Consider the following 16,927-nt stretch of genomic DNA (forward strand, 5'->3'; position numbering starts at 1 on the left):
GGTTTGAATCTACATTGTATTAGTTATTATTGCATATCGCCTGACCTGTGATGGACTGCCAACCTGTCCAAGGTGTTTTCTGCCTTCTGTCCAATGAGCACTAGGATAGGCTTCAGCTCCCCCCATGACCCAGCAGGATAAGTAACTTAGAATATGTGTGTGTGAGTGTGTGTGTATATATGGTTGCCCAAGTTTCTCAAGTCTGTCCATAAATTAACAAACAAATAAAACGTGTAGCTCTATTTTTTCTCCATATTTCTATTCTGTTGTGCCTGTTTATCATGAAAGCTTGACACAACGTTAAGGACAGTCCCATCCATCCGTCCATCCATCCATTTTCTAAGCCGCTTCTCCATCAGGGTCACGGGGGGGGTGCTGGAGCCTATCCCAGCAGTCTTCGTTAAGGACAGTCACTGGGATCAAGTGAAGTAGAAAAATAAACAATTGGAGAAAAGTGCATCTGTATTCTTGTACATCATTTGTATCATCACAGTAGCTGTTCTGTACATTGTGTCAAAATGTCATGATGAACAGACCCAACAGAACAGAAATATGGAGAAAAAACAGAACTACGTGTTTTGGTTTATTTGTTAGTTTATGGATAAACTAACAAGCTATTAATATAACAAGCAATTCCGGTCTTTTGAACAAAACACCCAACAGCAGTCTGAAGACATCACAACACTTTAAGCAGTTAACCTACTGTGCCTGAAATGGTTAATGTGTTTGGGGAATAACACAGAGCTCTTTTTCACACAGCGTAAGTGTGTGCTGATGGCCAACAGATGGCACTCTCGTTCTCTCTCGCTCGCAAACTTTTTTCCCCCCACAAATGTAGTTCACATCTGTTGCCCTGCATTCCCCCTGATTGTTATCACAATCACTGTGTGTGTGCATGTTTGTGTGTGTGTTTGTGTGTGTGTGTGTGTGTGTGTGTGTGTGTGTGTGTTATCTACAAAGCTGATGTGATGAGATGAAAGAAGGCATAAGAACTGTGCAGTGCGATGGTGTGGAACAACTGTATAATGAAAAGTACCACAAGACTGGATAACATTCCTCCCTCTCTGTCTCTCGGTCTCTCTGTGTTTCTCTCTCTCTCTCTCTCTTTCTCTCTCTCTCTCTCTCTCCCTCTCTGTTCTGGTTTTAATGTTTTCCAGATGTTGCCCCCTCTTGTTCTCCCCCCAGGAGAACAATTCACACTGCTCTCTCCTCGGCGTCCGTCTGAGGCCGGAGTGAATGCTGAAGTGTTTTGGATACAAAACTTTTTTTTCAGCGCAATATCAGTAGGAAATGCACTGAAACAATAGTACATTTACATCATTCTAATGTACACTGGTTCCACATGAATGTGGTGTTGTCTTTTGTTTTCGTTTCCTTCTGGCACTTATGTGGAAATGACGTGCTAATTTAAATGAAATCAGTTCAAGGTTTTTTCAGTGTGGCGTTCTGAGCTCATTTGTGCCTGCTTCACTGTACCTAAACTGCCAGGGGTAGAAAAGAGAAAGTAAGAGAACTTTGTCAAAAGTCAGCTCAGCTAAAAGTGAATTGGAAAGTTATAAAAGTATCTACTTTTAAGCACACTTAAGAATGTTAACTGTACTATTATTTTATGGTCTTTTTAAACCCAATGCATTAATTGAGATAGTAATAAACTAAATATATACACATTCATCCTTTAGGTTTTGCTCTATTGGCTCTAACTAACTCTTTGTTGCTGTAAAGTGAAGTTGAAACATTTAGACTTATCGTACATTTCATTTTAAAATAAGTAACTTATTTAATTATTAAATGCTGTCCCATATTTTTATGTCACTCCTGAAACACAAAACACTGCATCCCTATCCCTCGTGGCCACACGGTGGGCATTTAGATCCCATAGTTTTGAACTAAATATGTCCCGAAGTCTGAAAATCAGAGTGTAACATTGTGAATTGTCATTGCCAAAGCACATATTTTCTGCAATTAAGTAACTTTTTTGTGTTTTTGTAAAAATATTTTAGATTTTATGTGTTTGCTAAGTTGTGTTTGCTTGTCATGTACTGGCTAGTGTTTATGAGCTGTGCCCAAAATTAGCTAAAATTGTCACTACCGAAACATTTAGTAACATTTTAGTAGCGACATGATTGTTTTGTTAGTCACAAAATGGAATGTTTAATCATATATGTTAATAAAATGAATATAACGAAGGTATAGAGTCACTCAAAGCATAAGGATTTAGCTTAAAGTCCAAGTCAGTTGAAAGTCTGAAATGTTTTTAACTTGCCCTTTGAACAAATTTGGTAGGATGATCCATAAACAAGTGAAAATTAAGTGTTTTCTTTGTTCGGTGGTATGTGGCGTGTGGTGTGGGGACTAATTGGTTGTGCTAGTCCTCTCTCTAAGACAGATTAGCATCATTGTGGGCTGATCAAATAAGATATGTCATATTTGTAATAAGTACTTTCGAGATCTAAATGAACCTGTAAGGAGTAAAAATCATGTTTACTATCTTGCAAATGTAATAAAACAAAATAGAGAGAGAGTACAAAGTTCAATTTTAAGGTTCAGTTAAAGATATTAATGTAAAACCACATATTGTTTGTGATAAAGATCATTTCTGCTGGTGCCCCTATGGGATTCATGTAATACTCTTTCCCCTTCAGAGTAAAGATCCCTGACATTGATCTAATGGATGTGCCATTTCTAACAACTAACTGCAACCTGGTTAGACTGTGGCTTATATTCCCACTCTATAAAGACCTACAGTGTCTTTTATCCACCCAACGCAAATCAAAACTTGATTGGTTGATTCAACAGTCTCTTCTTAATTTTTCTAAGGCAAAGTTTCACAATCTCACCAATCTCATTCCCGGAGACCCCATGCGTGAGTTAGTGGATTGAGTCAGCTGTGTTGGATGGAACAAAGCACAAAAAAGTTCACATGGTAGGGTCACCAGTAAAGGGATTGGGAACCCTTGTGTTTAAGGCCTTCCACAAAGGGTCAGTGCAGCTGCAGGCTTTCATTCCAAACAAGCTGAAGAACACCTGATTCCACTCAGTAAAATCAGTTGGTCTCAAACTTTAACTTTCAAACAGATTGTGTTGCTCCTGCTTTGGTGGAATGAAAATCTACAAGCACACTGCCCTTTGCAGATAAGGTAGGACACAGTTGCGTTAAGCCTTCAGTTCAGCTCCTGAAGTCCTACCCAATGGGGGAGCTTGCATGGCTGGCTGGACACAAGGGAGAACATTTTTTGATGGACTGGGGGATATTGATTTTGTCTTGTAATCAAATGTAAAGCTTTCTGATATAGAAATATGCTTGTCTCTTGTAAGGCCTATGACATGTTCCATGAGAAAGACACTGACAAGAGATGAGGACGTATTTCTGCCCATCTCCGATCTATTCTACCAGACATGGTGACAGCCTATGGGACAGAAGCTGGAACTGGGTTTTTCCATTCTCGTATGATTGGGTGAAAGGTGACCATTGGGAATCTTAGAGCTCAGAGCGACTCTTGCTAATGTCATTAAGATGCTCACAGTACACCGCCTTTGTTGACTGAATCTTACCAATGACACTGTGTTCAGTTTTGTAGTGTGGATTTGTAACAGTGCACCAGCAGTTGTATAGGCAGATCATCTAATTCACATAAAACTGTGTCAAATGGGGAAGACACCTGTGAGTGCTCTCACCCCCCACTGTTTTCTCTCCATCTCCATCCTCTTTTTCTTTAACCCCTTAAAATCTCTGATTTATTACATACTAAGGCTCATCATTAAGTAACTACAGGGACTTCAATGCAAATTGACCAAGCAGTTCTTAGGTTATAGTAGTGTGCAATAAAACTATGGGCCTGCTAGTGAGCTCTGGCCATGTTGACATCACAGAAATATGTAGGCATTTTCTGAGGGCCTGAACAGTCTTGAAGGCTCCCTGCTGTTAGAACTTGAGTAAAGTACAAGTCTTCCAAAATAATAGTTAAGTATAATAATGAAGTATGATTATTCAAGTATTTTACACCCTGATTTCAACATAGTAATAAATGTGTTCCTCTGATAAAATGTGAACGGCTTTTGTGATTGTGCAGCATAGCTGTTACATGGCTTCACATGCATGTGTGTGTGTGTGTGTGTGTGTGGGTGTGTGTGTGTGTGTGTGTGTGTGTGTGTGTGTGTGTGTGTGTGTGTGTGTGTGTGTGTGTGTGCAACATACTCCTCTTTCAATGAATTCCACCTGGACTAAAGAGGCAAAGAAGGCCAGTATGGGGCCCATTTACTCATCTGAACTTCACCACACATACTTCACCACACATACACATAAATAAACAAAGCCACCAACTGTACTACATGTCAGCACATGACAATCTAATTCTCTCGTGTATACCTTCATGTTACACTCTACATATAACTCAATGTAGTGTATACTACACAGATTAAAGAGCCCACACACAGTCTCTCTCTCTCAAACACACACACACACACACACACTGGCTTGTGAGGCTAGTAGAGAGTTAATGCACTCAGACCAAATTTCAGCTGAAAGAACTTAATGACCAGAGCAGCTGCTGCTGGGGTTGACCCTCCACTCTCTGTTTTCCCTTCCTTTTTTCCCTCTTCCTTCACTCTCATGACATTCAGCGCTGAAGACTGTATGTAGACCAGAAAACTGCAGACAAAAGACTGATCCACCTACTCGGCCATTTGGTTTAGCACATAGGCTTGTTTATAGGTTTGCAAAACAATGCTTTAATAAAAATGCCCGCTCACAAAGATTAAAGGACTTTATGGCTTTATGTATAGTACAGCTGTAATTACACTGTATATTCAAAAGTGACCAGAGTCCAGCTACTTTAAGGTGCACGTATTGCTGACACAGATGTACATGCAGCTTGTATAATCTCTAGAAAAACTCTGGAACAGCCACATATGAGTCTTAGGTCAGCATGTCCAATTCCAAACTTTGGCTAAAGGGATATAAAGCCCCCCAGCATTGGGTTGAGAAGTGGGGCCATTTTCTAGAGTGATGGAGCTCCATCCAGCGCTGGACTGTGGTTTGTCTTCTAGAACTAATCATCCAACATTAGTACTTCAACACACTAATGTAATGCAATAGTATCAAATGCTCACAGTTTTCCAACATCTAGTGCAAAGTCTAAGCAAAGTCTATTGTTATTGTTATTGTTGTTGTTGTTAGTGTTATTTTTAATATAAATAAATATTTATATTTAAAAAGCACAGACATTAGACGTAGTTTGGAGACAGTAAATACAATTTCACAGTCAAAAAATAAATTAAACTAATTCTGAAATCACTAATCAAATGACCATTAATCATAAACATAAATGCCCAAAAGACACATATGCAGTAAAATGTGATGAAAAGTAATAAATACAGTACTTACAGAAAATAACTGGAACTAACCTAAAGATTTTTTAACCTGTGTTTAAAATGTGATTGTGAATGTGGGGGTGGGGACGGGGAGACTTGTCCTGCACAATGGCCATGTGTGCTGCTGTGTGTGTCAGTAACCGTTCTCAGTCATACAGCATGTGTTTCCAATACACTCTCCTTCAGCATTCTCTTAGCCAAAGATCATGACTAAAGAGACCCCCGTCTGTGTGTGTGTGTGTGTGTGTCTTTGTTAAAGGACAAAGCATTTTTTTCTGATGACCTTTTGAAATGAGAGCAGGCTTTGAGTAAATTCTCACAGTGTTCAGGGGATCATGTTGTGAATTTGAGCCCATTTCACAGTGGATGTGTTTGATGTAGGTGCAGCTGCTAGCTGACTGTTATGATTTGCCAGTTGATCTGTATTACACATGATACATTTATGTTTATGTGTTGCATTTATGTATTGCATATATTAACTGTATTTATTCTATATGTATTTATGATACCATTACTATGCGTCCAAGCATTTTTGAAGTGTCAGTATTGGTCCATTTACGTATTATATCAAAACAAGAAAATCAACAATTAAAAATGATAACAATATGTAGATGCTAGCTGCTTTGTAGCTTCGTCCTCAAAATTTGTCGCTAACTACGCTGTGTGCACAATTATTAGGCAAGTGAGTATTTTGACCATATTATCATTTTTAGGCATATTTTCTAACTCCAAGCTGGATAAACTTGAATGCTTAATGGATTTAAGCATAGCAGGTGATGTGTATCTGTGTAATGAGGGAGGGTGTGGCCTAAGGAGGTCAACACCCTGTATCAAGGTGTGCATAATTATTAGGCAGCTTTTTTCTTTAGGCAAAATGGGCCAAAAAAGAGATTCAACTGACTCTGAAAAATGAGCAAAAGTCTCTCAGAGGGATGCAGAACTCTTGAAATGGCTAAGATATTGGGGCATAATCACAGAACCATCAAACGTTTTGTCAACAGGGCCGCAAGAAACGTGCTGAGAAAAAAAGACGCAAATTAACTGCCAAGGATTTGAGAAGAATCAAGCGTGAAGCTACCAGGAGCCCATTATCTTCCAGTTCTGTCATATTCCTGAACTGCAACCTAGCTGGAGTATCAAGAAGTACAAGATATTCAGCACTCAGAGACGTGGCCAAGGTAAGGAAGGCTGAAACCCGACCACCGCTGAACAAGACACAAGCTGAAGTGTCTAGACTGGTCCAAGAAGAATCTGAAGACAGATTTTTCAAAGGTTTTATGGACTGATGAAATGAGAGTGACTCTTGACGGACCAGATGGATGGGCCCGTGGCTGGATCAGTATCGGGACAGAGCTCCACTTTGAGTCAGACGTCAGCAAGGTGGAGGTGGGGTACTGGTATGGGCTGGTATTATCAAAGATGAGCTGGTTGGACCTTTTCGTGTTGAAGATGGGCTCAAAATCAACTCCCAAGCCTACTGCCAGTTTTTAGAAGACACTTTCTTTAAGCAGTGGTCCAGGAAGAATCTGCATCTTTCAAAAAGACGATGATTTTTATGTAGGACGATGCTCCATCACATGCATCCAAGTACTCCTCTGCATGGCTCGCCAGTAAAGGCGTTAAAGATGAAAAACTTATGGCCCCCTTCCTCACCTGACCTGAACCCAATTGAGAACCTGTGGGCAGTTCTTAAACGGGAGATTTACAGTGAAGGAAAACAGGACACCTCTCTGAACAGGGTCTGGGAGGCTGCGGCTGCTGCTGCGCAAAAAGTTGATCATCAACAGATCAAGAAACTGACCGACTCCATGAATGGAAGGCTTATCACTGTTATTGAAAAGAAGGGTGGCTATACTGGTCACTAATTTTTTATTCCTCAGAAATGTTCATTGGAAAGCTTTGAGTTGTTTATAATTCTCACTTAAACAGATGAAAATAAAAGTGAGATGGGAAAATGTGTGTTTTTCATTTAGCTGCGTAATAATTCTGCACCATTATATTTGCTCAATAAATGTGCACATATAGATTCTCCTAAGAAAGCCAAAACTTCACTTTATTTTTCTTAAACATTCATGTTTGAGGTTTATTAACATTTTGGATTAACCGAGAGCGCTGTAGCTGGTCATTAATAAAAATAATCCTCAAAAATAAGACTTGCCTAATAAATGTGCACATAGTGTATATTTTGGCAACTTTTTCTATCTAATGAAAGATCTAATGAAAGAGATTTAAGTTGAGCATTGATCATTTGGAGACAAATGGATAAAATCACTCCAGCTGGTTTCCTGATACTAATCTGCAACGAGAAACTGTCAAACACTAAGTTGTGAAATCAGCTTCTCGTCCGAATTCTCCCATTCCACCTTAAATGGCACACCAGTAACATACATTCTGGCCCCTCAGGCGTCCTTTTGACTGAGGTGCAAGAAAAGCAGCAACAGGTGACCTAAAGCTTAAAACAGAGTAAAGTAAGTCTGTGGGTTTTTTTTGTTTATATTATGTTTTTAGCCTGTACTCGTACATCAGCACATACTTACAGCCAACACAGACACCGTTTACAGCCATGATGGTACAACGGACATAAAATGTGGTTTCATTTTTGTTAAAAGGACAAAAATGTAACTTCTTCTTAACGTTTCGGTTGCCGATCCACAAGCTAAGCCTATTAGTAAGGGGTGATCTGCATGTGGGGCCAATGTGTGACTGTTTGCTCAAACTGACCGTGGCTCAGTCAGGATTGCACAATTCTATGGTTCAGATTTTGCGTGGATTGGCTGACGTCTGTAATTGTAGCAAAAATAATCGCTATAGCTACACAAGCGTTGTAGGCACCACAGCCATTAGTTACATTCCATAAAGCTGTAGCGGCTACAGCTACTAGCTACAAAAATCTGTAGTTAGCTACAAAAAGTAGTGCACTACTTACCTGCTCCCCCGTCCCTGAATATACTGAAAGGAAAAACATAAAATACCAGTAAAATGAGGCATAACGTTTGAAGAAACCACATTTATGTTTAAGATATTAATATATTAGAAATTAAGAAATGATATGTGCCTTCAAATGTGTTGAATTGTGTTCTGTGGGTGTGTCACCTTATTTTCACTATTAACAAGACATGCAATATGTCAGAGCACCCACTCTTATAGCATACAACTGTATAAATATACTTTTCAAACACCATCTTCCCTTTAATATATAATATATTTCATGATAAAAGCACCAACAGAAAATTTCCAAATAATTCCCAACTCCAAAAAGTTTTACATCAACTTCCATAATAAGTTAAGATTCTCTCTTGAAATGGAGATTCTACGCTCTTATGAAGACCAGCTTACGATGGCAGACAAATGTGGGTGAATTTCTCTCTCTCTCTCTCTCTCTCTCTCTCTCTCTCTCTCTCTCTCTCTCTCTCTCTCTCTCCATCCCTACCCCCCTAATCTGCTGCATGCCTTTGTTTTGTCCACATCTGTTCCACACTCTCCGTTCCTCTACAAATCTTCCTTACTTTTCTCTCTCTAACCTCTTTATTTTCTTTTGTTTAACTTATCTCTCTCTCTCTCTCTCTCTCTCTCTCTCTCTCTCTTTCTCTCTCACTCCCTCTCTCTCTCTTTATATATTTTACAGCAGTCTTGGCTTCTTCAGGGTCAGTAGACAAATTCATATGAGGCTAGACAGGAAATGACCTCACTGACATGAAGGGGTTTCACTAAACTCATCACACACGGAGGAAATGCTGAAAGTGTGGTTGTGTGCGTCGGTGGTTATTTTGGTGCTGGTTTGAATGCTTGTCTTGTGGCGTGACGTCCCACACTTTGCCAGACCGCCGCAATGTGCTTACCATTTAGACAAAGCCAGCAAACACAGTGGCGTTCATACAAAGCCATAAACATGTCGGTACAGTTTCAGAGATGATCATTCCCTCAGACTGAGCAGTTCCTCTTACTGCTGTGCAAAACAGAGAGCTCCCCACTGTTCCTCCATTCTTTCCAAAAGGCCCAATCTGGATGAAATATGGAACATCTGGTGTTTCCCTTTGTTCAGGTGTCTCAGTATGAGAAATTAGCTTCTGGTATCTTTTACTACAGGATGGAATTTTGTAGCTTTTCTTAGGATAATCTCGATCTGTGAAATCTATAAAGGCACACAGTCTGATTGCAAGGACAAGATGTGTTTCCCCGCACTGTAAACTGTGAGATGATGACACACACACACACTCACACACACACACACACACACACACACACACACACACACACACACACACACACACACACACACATACATTTGTTTTATCCAGCTCTGCTTAAGCCGTTCTTAAGAGATACGTTTTATGTTGCAGATCTCTGTGCAGCGCTTTGTTGCGGCGAGTATAAAATGACCTGATGCAGTAATGTCATGTCATGCTGGTTACCACCAAAACCAGTTTGTTTTGCATGTGGACATGCAGGTCAACCAGCAAGACCATGGTGGCTGACCAGCTAAACCCCCACCAGAACAGCCTAAAGCAACTTAGACTGGCATTGAACTCTAAGCTGCAGGTCTGAGCTGTATTTTTTCAACAGGCTTAGCGTTTGTGTTGTAATGGTTAAGCCAGCTTGCTAACTGCAAATGTTAGCTAGGATCCTTGGCTACAGAACAGTATGCAGCACTGCGCTGTGTGAAGTATGACTATCAGATATAATTATACTTTTTATTAATATTTAATTTTATTAATGTTTATGGTTAGCGAGTGAGCAAACTTGCTCACTTCAGATGTTAGCACCTCGGCTACATGCAGCTAAGTCACCCCACTGTTGCCAGCCACTCCAGTTATCTACATTTTTTGCTACAGATATGCAGCTTCATGCTTTCGCAGTGGGTCATGACTTGATATAACTGTTTTCACTCTTTGTGTGCTACTTTTTATAGTTAGCGAGTTAGCTAGCTTGCTAACTACACCAAAATGGATTCTTCTGAACCGGCCACGGCCTTGCCCATTTCACTGGGGAATGCACACTGCTAATGTGTCATGTAACTGTGGCTTTAGGTTTTGGCTGGAAAAACACTAATTAAAACACAAAGAAAGGGAATTTAGAAAAAGGGGAAACATGTAATGTCCATTCTCCAAAGTGACCTTGAGGTTAGTAGGCCAGTTTTATTCCTTAACATGCAAATTAGCTCTGTCATTCCAGGACAGGTCACTCCTTACGTGAACGGAGGGGGCCAGGCTTGCATATTTAAGCTAACAGGCACAATAAAGCTTTTATTTGATCATCGTTTTTTGTCTGTGACTGCAGGGTCATGGTGAAAACTGTACACTGTAAACCTGCCTTTTAAAAATCTGCTGGCTTAGAATGCATTTACAGCAGAAGTCAAGGTGCTGAAGCAACTGTGTCGGGCTTCTTTTACGAACGTTCTAAGAGGGATTGTGTGTTCTGGGCAATGCATCTAATGTATTGCCTGCACAGATGAACCATGCGCTAGAGATGCTGAAGACAGAGATCAAGCTAACAAAGGAAAAGTTTGCACAAAGTGATTCTGCGCCTTCCCCTCTCTCTCCAGGTCTTTTGCCCGTATTGTCATGTTTATAAACGTCAGGCTCATGTAATTAATATGTCCACCCACACACTCACCCAGGAGGACCTCTTCCCACGGCCTGGCGCGCAGCCTGAGAGAGGAATTTCAGCTGAGAAACATCTTTCTGGACTTTCTGGCCCTGTTTCTCTCTAACTGTCGTGGTGTTTCCCTGGATCTATTCACTCTTTTCAAACAAGCATTCAGGACGGAGTCCCCAAGGGACTCTCGTGGGAAGCGAAGTCTGCTTTCCCCATATTCACACTGTGTGTGTGTGTGTGTGTGTGTGTGTGTGTGTGTGTGTGTGTGTGTCATTAGAAGACTGCTGTCCACATCTGGCCGGCAGTGGGGGGAGACGGGGGTGGGGGGGGGGGGTGATCTATGCCCAAACTTAGAAATATAGTGTGTGTGTGTGTGTGTGTGTGTGTGTGTGTGTGTGTGTATGTGTAAGAATGTGAGAGTGTATTTAGTGCTTTGTTCTCCATGCTGATGGTAAAACATGCGCATTGTGCTGTTTTCTGGGCCCCATGATGACAAATACGTGTTTACTAAAATGCAGTATTTTGCTGACTGAAATACAGCACTTTCATTTATTTAATTTCTAGTCAAATGGCCATTCAGTACAAGTTGTTCATTTTTCTGGACATATTTCCGAGGAGAAGGCAACACAATGCAATGGATCTGAACAGATGTGCAACTGTCAATAAGCTGTTACTGAGAAAAGGAAATTGATAAAAAAGAAGAACATCTTTGAATCAAACAAAGAAGCTGCTGGCGAGTCCAGACCTCAACATCACTGAATGCGTTTAAGATTACTGAGGTTTGTAAGAAGCAGAAAATGCTACCAACTTCTAAGACTGAACTTTGGAGGTGTGGAAAAATTTCCCTCTAGATTTCTTTGAAAAACTGAAAGAAAGTCTGAAAGCTCTAATAAAAACAAAGAGTGGACACTCTGAATACTGAAAATATCAAAATTATATTTAGTTGTTCAGCATTTTCTGCCTTTGTCCGGTCCTGAAATTGGCCAGAAATATATGTTAGGTGGACTTTTTCACAGCGTGTTACAGGTTTAGGTGCAGGCATAAGAGCTTTATTCAACAACAGCAACACAGAACTATATATGTGTGTGTGTGTGTGTGTGTGTGTGCGTGTGTACGTGTGTGTGTGTGCGTATGTGTGTGTGCGCGTGTGTATATGTGTGTGTGTGTGTATATGTGTGTGTGTGTGTGTGTGTAATCTGCACCAGATGACCACTAGTGGAGTGAGAGAGGCCGTAGTAGGCGGACGTTTCCTCTCTCTCCCTCTCTTTCTCTCTGTTTTCAGTCTCACTGCAGCTGGATCTGCAGGGCTGCTCCCGCTGCTAACGCTCACCGTCCGTTCCTGAAAGCGCGCTTTGGATAAGCGGGACCGCAGCAGAGGAATGTCCACTGCACTTTCCGGGCAATGGCCGCGCGCGCGCTCCTCTTCCTTCTCCTCGTCGTCTGCCTCGCGCTGCTGCCCGCTGCTGTTCACGCAGCTCGCGCTCTCTGCCCGGAGCGCTGCGAGTGCGGGCGCGCGGAACAACACGTCCTGTGCGCCAACCGGGGGCTGCGCACGGTGCCGGGCGCGCCGCCGGCGGAGAGCGCGCGGCTCGTGCGCGTCCTCGTCTTAGCGGGCAACTTCATCGATGTCTTGGGCGCGAGCGATCTGGCGCGCTACGGCCATCTGGCACGCCTCGACCTGCAGTTCAACCGCATAGGGCGCGTACATGCGCGGGCGTTCGCGAGGCTCTCTGAGCTGCAGGAGCTCTACCTGGGCCACAACCTCCTCTCCGCCGTGCCTCCGCGCGCACTACAGCCGTTAACGAAGCTTGCCGTGCTCTACGTGAACGACAACGTCATCGAGGAGCTCGAGCGCGAGGCCTTCGGAAACCTATCGAGCGTGGTGCGGCTGCGGCTGGACGGCAACGCGCTCGAGACGCTGCGCGAGTCCGTTTTCGAGCCTCTGTCCGGTCTGGTGGCGCTGCAGCTCGAATCCAACCGTCTGCGCCACGTGCACCCCACCGCCTTCACCAGCCTCACACGCCTGCAGTTCCTGAACCTCTCCGACAACCGGCAGACGGAGCTGCGCGACGCGCGCACATTTGCACACCTAAAGTCGCTCACGACGCTGCTGCTCGCGCGCAACCGCATCGTGCACGTTGGCGCGCGCATTTTCCAGGACCTGCGGAGGCTCTCGACGCTCTCGCTTAGTGGGAACAGGATCATTCGGCTCGAGCCCGAGGCTCTGGTGGGCCTCTCGCGCCTGCGGGAGCTCGCGCTGGACGGCAACGCGCTGACCGAGGTGCCCGCGGGCCTCCTAGACCCGCTCGCGCGCCTCGAAAGCCTTGACCTGAGTGCCAACCAGATCGCGCTCGTGCACGAGGCTGCCTTCACGCACCTCGCGCGCCTCCGCGTGCTCACGCTGCGCGACAACAGGCTCGCGAGGCTGGCGGGCGGCGTGCTCGCGGCCAACTCGGCACTGCGCGCGCTCGACCTCCGGGGCAACGAGTGGATGTGCGGCTGCCGCGCCGAAGCGCTGAGGAGTCGCGCGGGTGGAGGCGGAGAGCTGGCGGTGCGGTGCCGCGAGAGGGAGGAGGACGAGGAGGAGGAGGAAGGGAAAGGAGGGGCTGAGCGTGCGGAGGGAATGGAGCAGAGGGGCTCGTGTGCCGATGAGGCGCAAGAGGAGAGGCTGAAGGGAGGTGAGGAGGGTGAGGGTGTAAGAGTCGCAGAGGAGCGCGCGGAGCGGAGAAAAAAGAACATGAGCACAAGTTTAGGAGATGGCAAAAAGCGCGGGAAACCAAGAGCCCTTACGGGAGCCTTGACGACAAAAACAGTTCCCATGACAACGAAGGACGCCGCCGTCGCTCAGCAACGCGTTGACTCTTCATTACAAGAAAAGTGCTATGAACACACTGCTGCGTTAACGGACGCCTGTCACTTCAACCGTCACCACATCGCCAACGTGACCGTGGACGCGGTCACGGACAGCACGGCTACCGTCCACTGGACCGCAGCAGCGGACCGCGGCGAGCTCGCGCTGCACTTTCGGGTTTTCTTCGACCGCCTCGGCAGCTCCGAGCGCTTCCCGCGCTATGCGTACGACGACGGCTCGAGCAGGGCGCTGACGCTGCAGGAGCTCCGTCCGGACTCCGCCTACCTGGCGTGCGTTGAGAGTGTGGTGGGCGGGGTTTCGTGCCATGTGGCCTCGCGCGAGCACTGCGCAGGCTTCGTGACCGGGGCCGGCGTTCGCGAGGCGGAGGCGTGGCACGTGGCGGCGGCGGCTCTGGCGCTGAGCGTGTTTCTCGCGCTGCTGCTGGGAGGAGCGGGGCTTGCGCGCGCGCTCACGAGGAGGAGAAGGAGCTGCAGGATCAAAGGCGGGAGAGCGTACTCGTACTCCGCGCGCACGCCTTTCCGCGCTGCCATGGCAACCGCTTGCGCGTCATCCGAGTTCAGCGCGTACAGGAGCGGGCGCGCGCTGGCCGAGGAGGGAGATCTGATCCAGTTTACAGGAGACAGACTCTACAACAGCGCGCCCGGCTGTAGAGAGGATGGAGTCACGATGCAGCGTTTCATCGACTAGGTTCTACGACTGCGTGTGTGTGTGCGTGTGGGTGTGTGTGTGGGTGTGTGTGTGTGTGTGTGTGTGTGGGTGTGTGGGTGTGTGTGCGTGTTGGTGGGTGTGTGTATGTGTGTATATGTGTATATGTGTGTGTGTAGGTGGGTGTGGGTGTATGTGTATGTGTGTATGTGTGTATGTATGTATGTATATGTGGGTGGGTGGGTGTGTGTGCGTGTTGGTGGGTGTGTGTATGTGTGTATATGTGTGTGTGTAGGTGGGTGTGGGTGTATGTGTATGTGTGTATGTATGTAGGTATATGTGGGTGGGTGTGTGTGTGTGTGTGTGTGTGTATGTATGTATATATGTGTGTGTGTGTGTGTGTGTGTGTATGTATATGTGTGTGTGTGTGTGTGTGTGTATGTGTGTGGATTGGGACGCGAGGGTGACCGTATAATTGCGTATATGATTGTTTTAGACATGTGCCGATATCACGATGGCAGTTTGAGACATTTCAAGAATAACGAATCAACAAAAAGCCCTACTTGTATAAGATAGTGAGATAGTGACATTATCAAGTAGCAATAATGTATTTGGTGATTACACATTTTGGGATTACTCTCTTTAAAAAACTGTCCCGATGGTTTTCGTTTAGTTTTTAGAGTTTTGGTACTCTAGCTACTGTAACCATGCATCGTGATAATCTCATATAACAATACAAAGCTGAATGGACATTATGTGAATTATAGCTTTGAATGCAGTTGCACTGTTTGAACACCAACGTTTGTGAATGATCAGCACTAATCAAATCCTCCTCCATATACAGCATTTATTAGAGCTTACAGCTCTAGAGCCATTGATAGGCCCATTACACCACTGCTAGATAGCACATTGAGCACTGGTGCAAATTCACTTTTTGAAATTAGGTGTGATAATTTTGGTGTTTACGGGATGGTTGTAAAAAAAAGTACATAACTAAGTTGCAAAAGAGCTGTCAGACATCAGTTATTATATATTATGATCCGTCAATGACAGTTGAAAGCTCAAACTAAACTCCTAATGGATTGTTGTTTTGTTTATAGTCAGCAATGACAAAAGGAAAGAGGCACTAATCAAAATCGTTTTACTGTTCTTTATGATTTTAATCGTTACTGTATGATATTCCTCTTGCTAATTGATTATTTGTTTGTGTTTTAATGTCGACATATAAAGCATACATCAACATTAAAGCACAAAACAAGTAAAACTGTATGAAACTCCAATTACTCATCAATGTGATATGAGTAATTGGAGGTGTAGTTTTGGGTTTGAAATGCAGTACGTAAGCCTCCCATCGTGACCCACTCCCTCCACCCCAGTCAGACCAAATTTGCGCCCCTGACACCGAGTGTGAAAGGACAGCATTGCTCCTCTATGGTGATCTGTAAAGGTGCTCAAAACAAAGAACAAAAAACAAAAACTGCTGTAAACACAGCTGTATAACAGTATTGGCACATGTCTAGCTTGTATCTCCTCGCTGTCTGTTCATTGATTTTGCATAAAACCTCAGTAACCCTTCGCATTGTGTTAAAAGAAATGTTAGAAAATTACGTACAAAGATCTTGTTACATCAACTTTATTGAAAATAAGATGTTTTTTTCTTCTCTGGGTTTTGTTCCGACAGCGACGATATATAGGTTTGTGTGTGGGTGTGAAAGTGTGTTTGTCTAAGAGTGAGAGAATATGTGTGTGTGTGTGTGTGTGTGTGTGTGTGTGTGTGTGTATTAGGTACATAAAGCATGTTGTTACAGTAATATGGACTGATTGAAGCCTAGTGCCTCAAAAAATAATCAGTCAATATATCAGACAGGTAGCTGGAGATGAGAGCTGAATGAAAGTCAATGTGTGAGGAATGAGGAGCATCAGAATATTTGTGGAGTGTGTTTTTCTCTTTGTATCTGTGTGTGTGTGTGTGTATGTAGGAAATCTTCAGGGGTGCTATGAGCATAAAATTCACTTTAAAAGCACATTTATACAACTTGTGCAGTTTTCTCAATCAGCTGCTGGTTGGCAGAGTCCTTTTACTTTTTTTTTTACTTCAGACTGTCGTGTGCATGTGGTATAATTGTATTGTAAATCTGATTTATCTCTGTAATGGAATGTGTGTCTCTTGCTGAGCTACAGCAACTCAGTGAATACAGCCTGCCATTAATCACAAACTTTAAAGCCTGTAAATAAATGGGACTAAAGAAGCGTATGTAAGTGTGTATGTGAGTGCTAAATGAGATTATTTCACTGAAGACTCTTAAACTGTGAAATAAGGATTACATCATCAAATCATCCCACAGACACTTACTATTCTAAATCAAATCAGTTTGTCACTAGGATGTGATATGAACTGTGACCAGAAGGGGGCAGTGCTCTCTTACTGATCAACTGTCATCAACC

General features: G+C 43.7%; 1 protein-coding gene across 1 annotated transcript; it reads left to right on the plus strand.

The window, feature by feature from the left end:
- The first annotated feature begins 12,195 nt into the window (after nt 1-12,195).
- On the plus strand, nt 12,196-14,646 carry tril (TLR4 interactor with leucine-rich repeats). The gene has a single exon (XM_037535315.1). The coding sequence runs from the start codon at nt 12,368-12,370 to the stop codon at nt 14,522-14,524; it is 2,157 nt and encodes a 718-aa protein (XP_037391212.1). The 5' UTR covers nt 12,196-12,367; the 3' UTR covers nt 14,525-14,646.
- The last annotated feature ends 2,281 nt before the right edge of the window (nt 14,647-16,927 follow it).

The sequence above is a fragment of the Pygocentrus nattereri genome, chromosome 27 (genome assembly GCF_015220715.1).
Source record: "Pygocentrus nattereri isolate fPygNat1 chromosome 27, fPygNat1.pri, whole genome shotgun sequence".
NCBI lineage: Eukaryota > Metazoa > Chordata > Actinopteri > Characiformes > Serrasalmidae > Pygocentrus > Pygocentrus nattereri.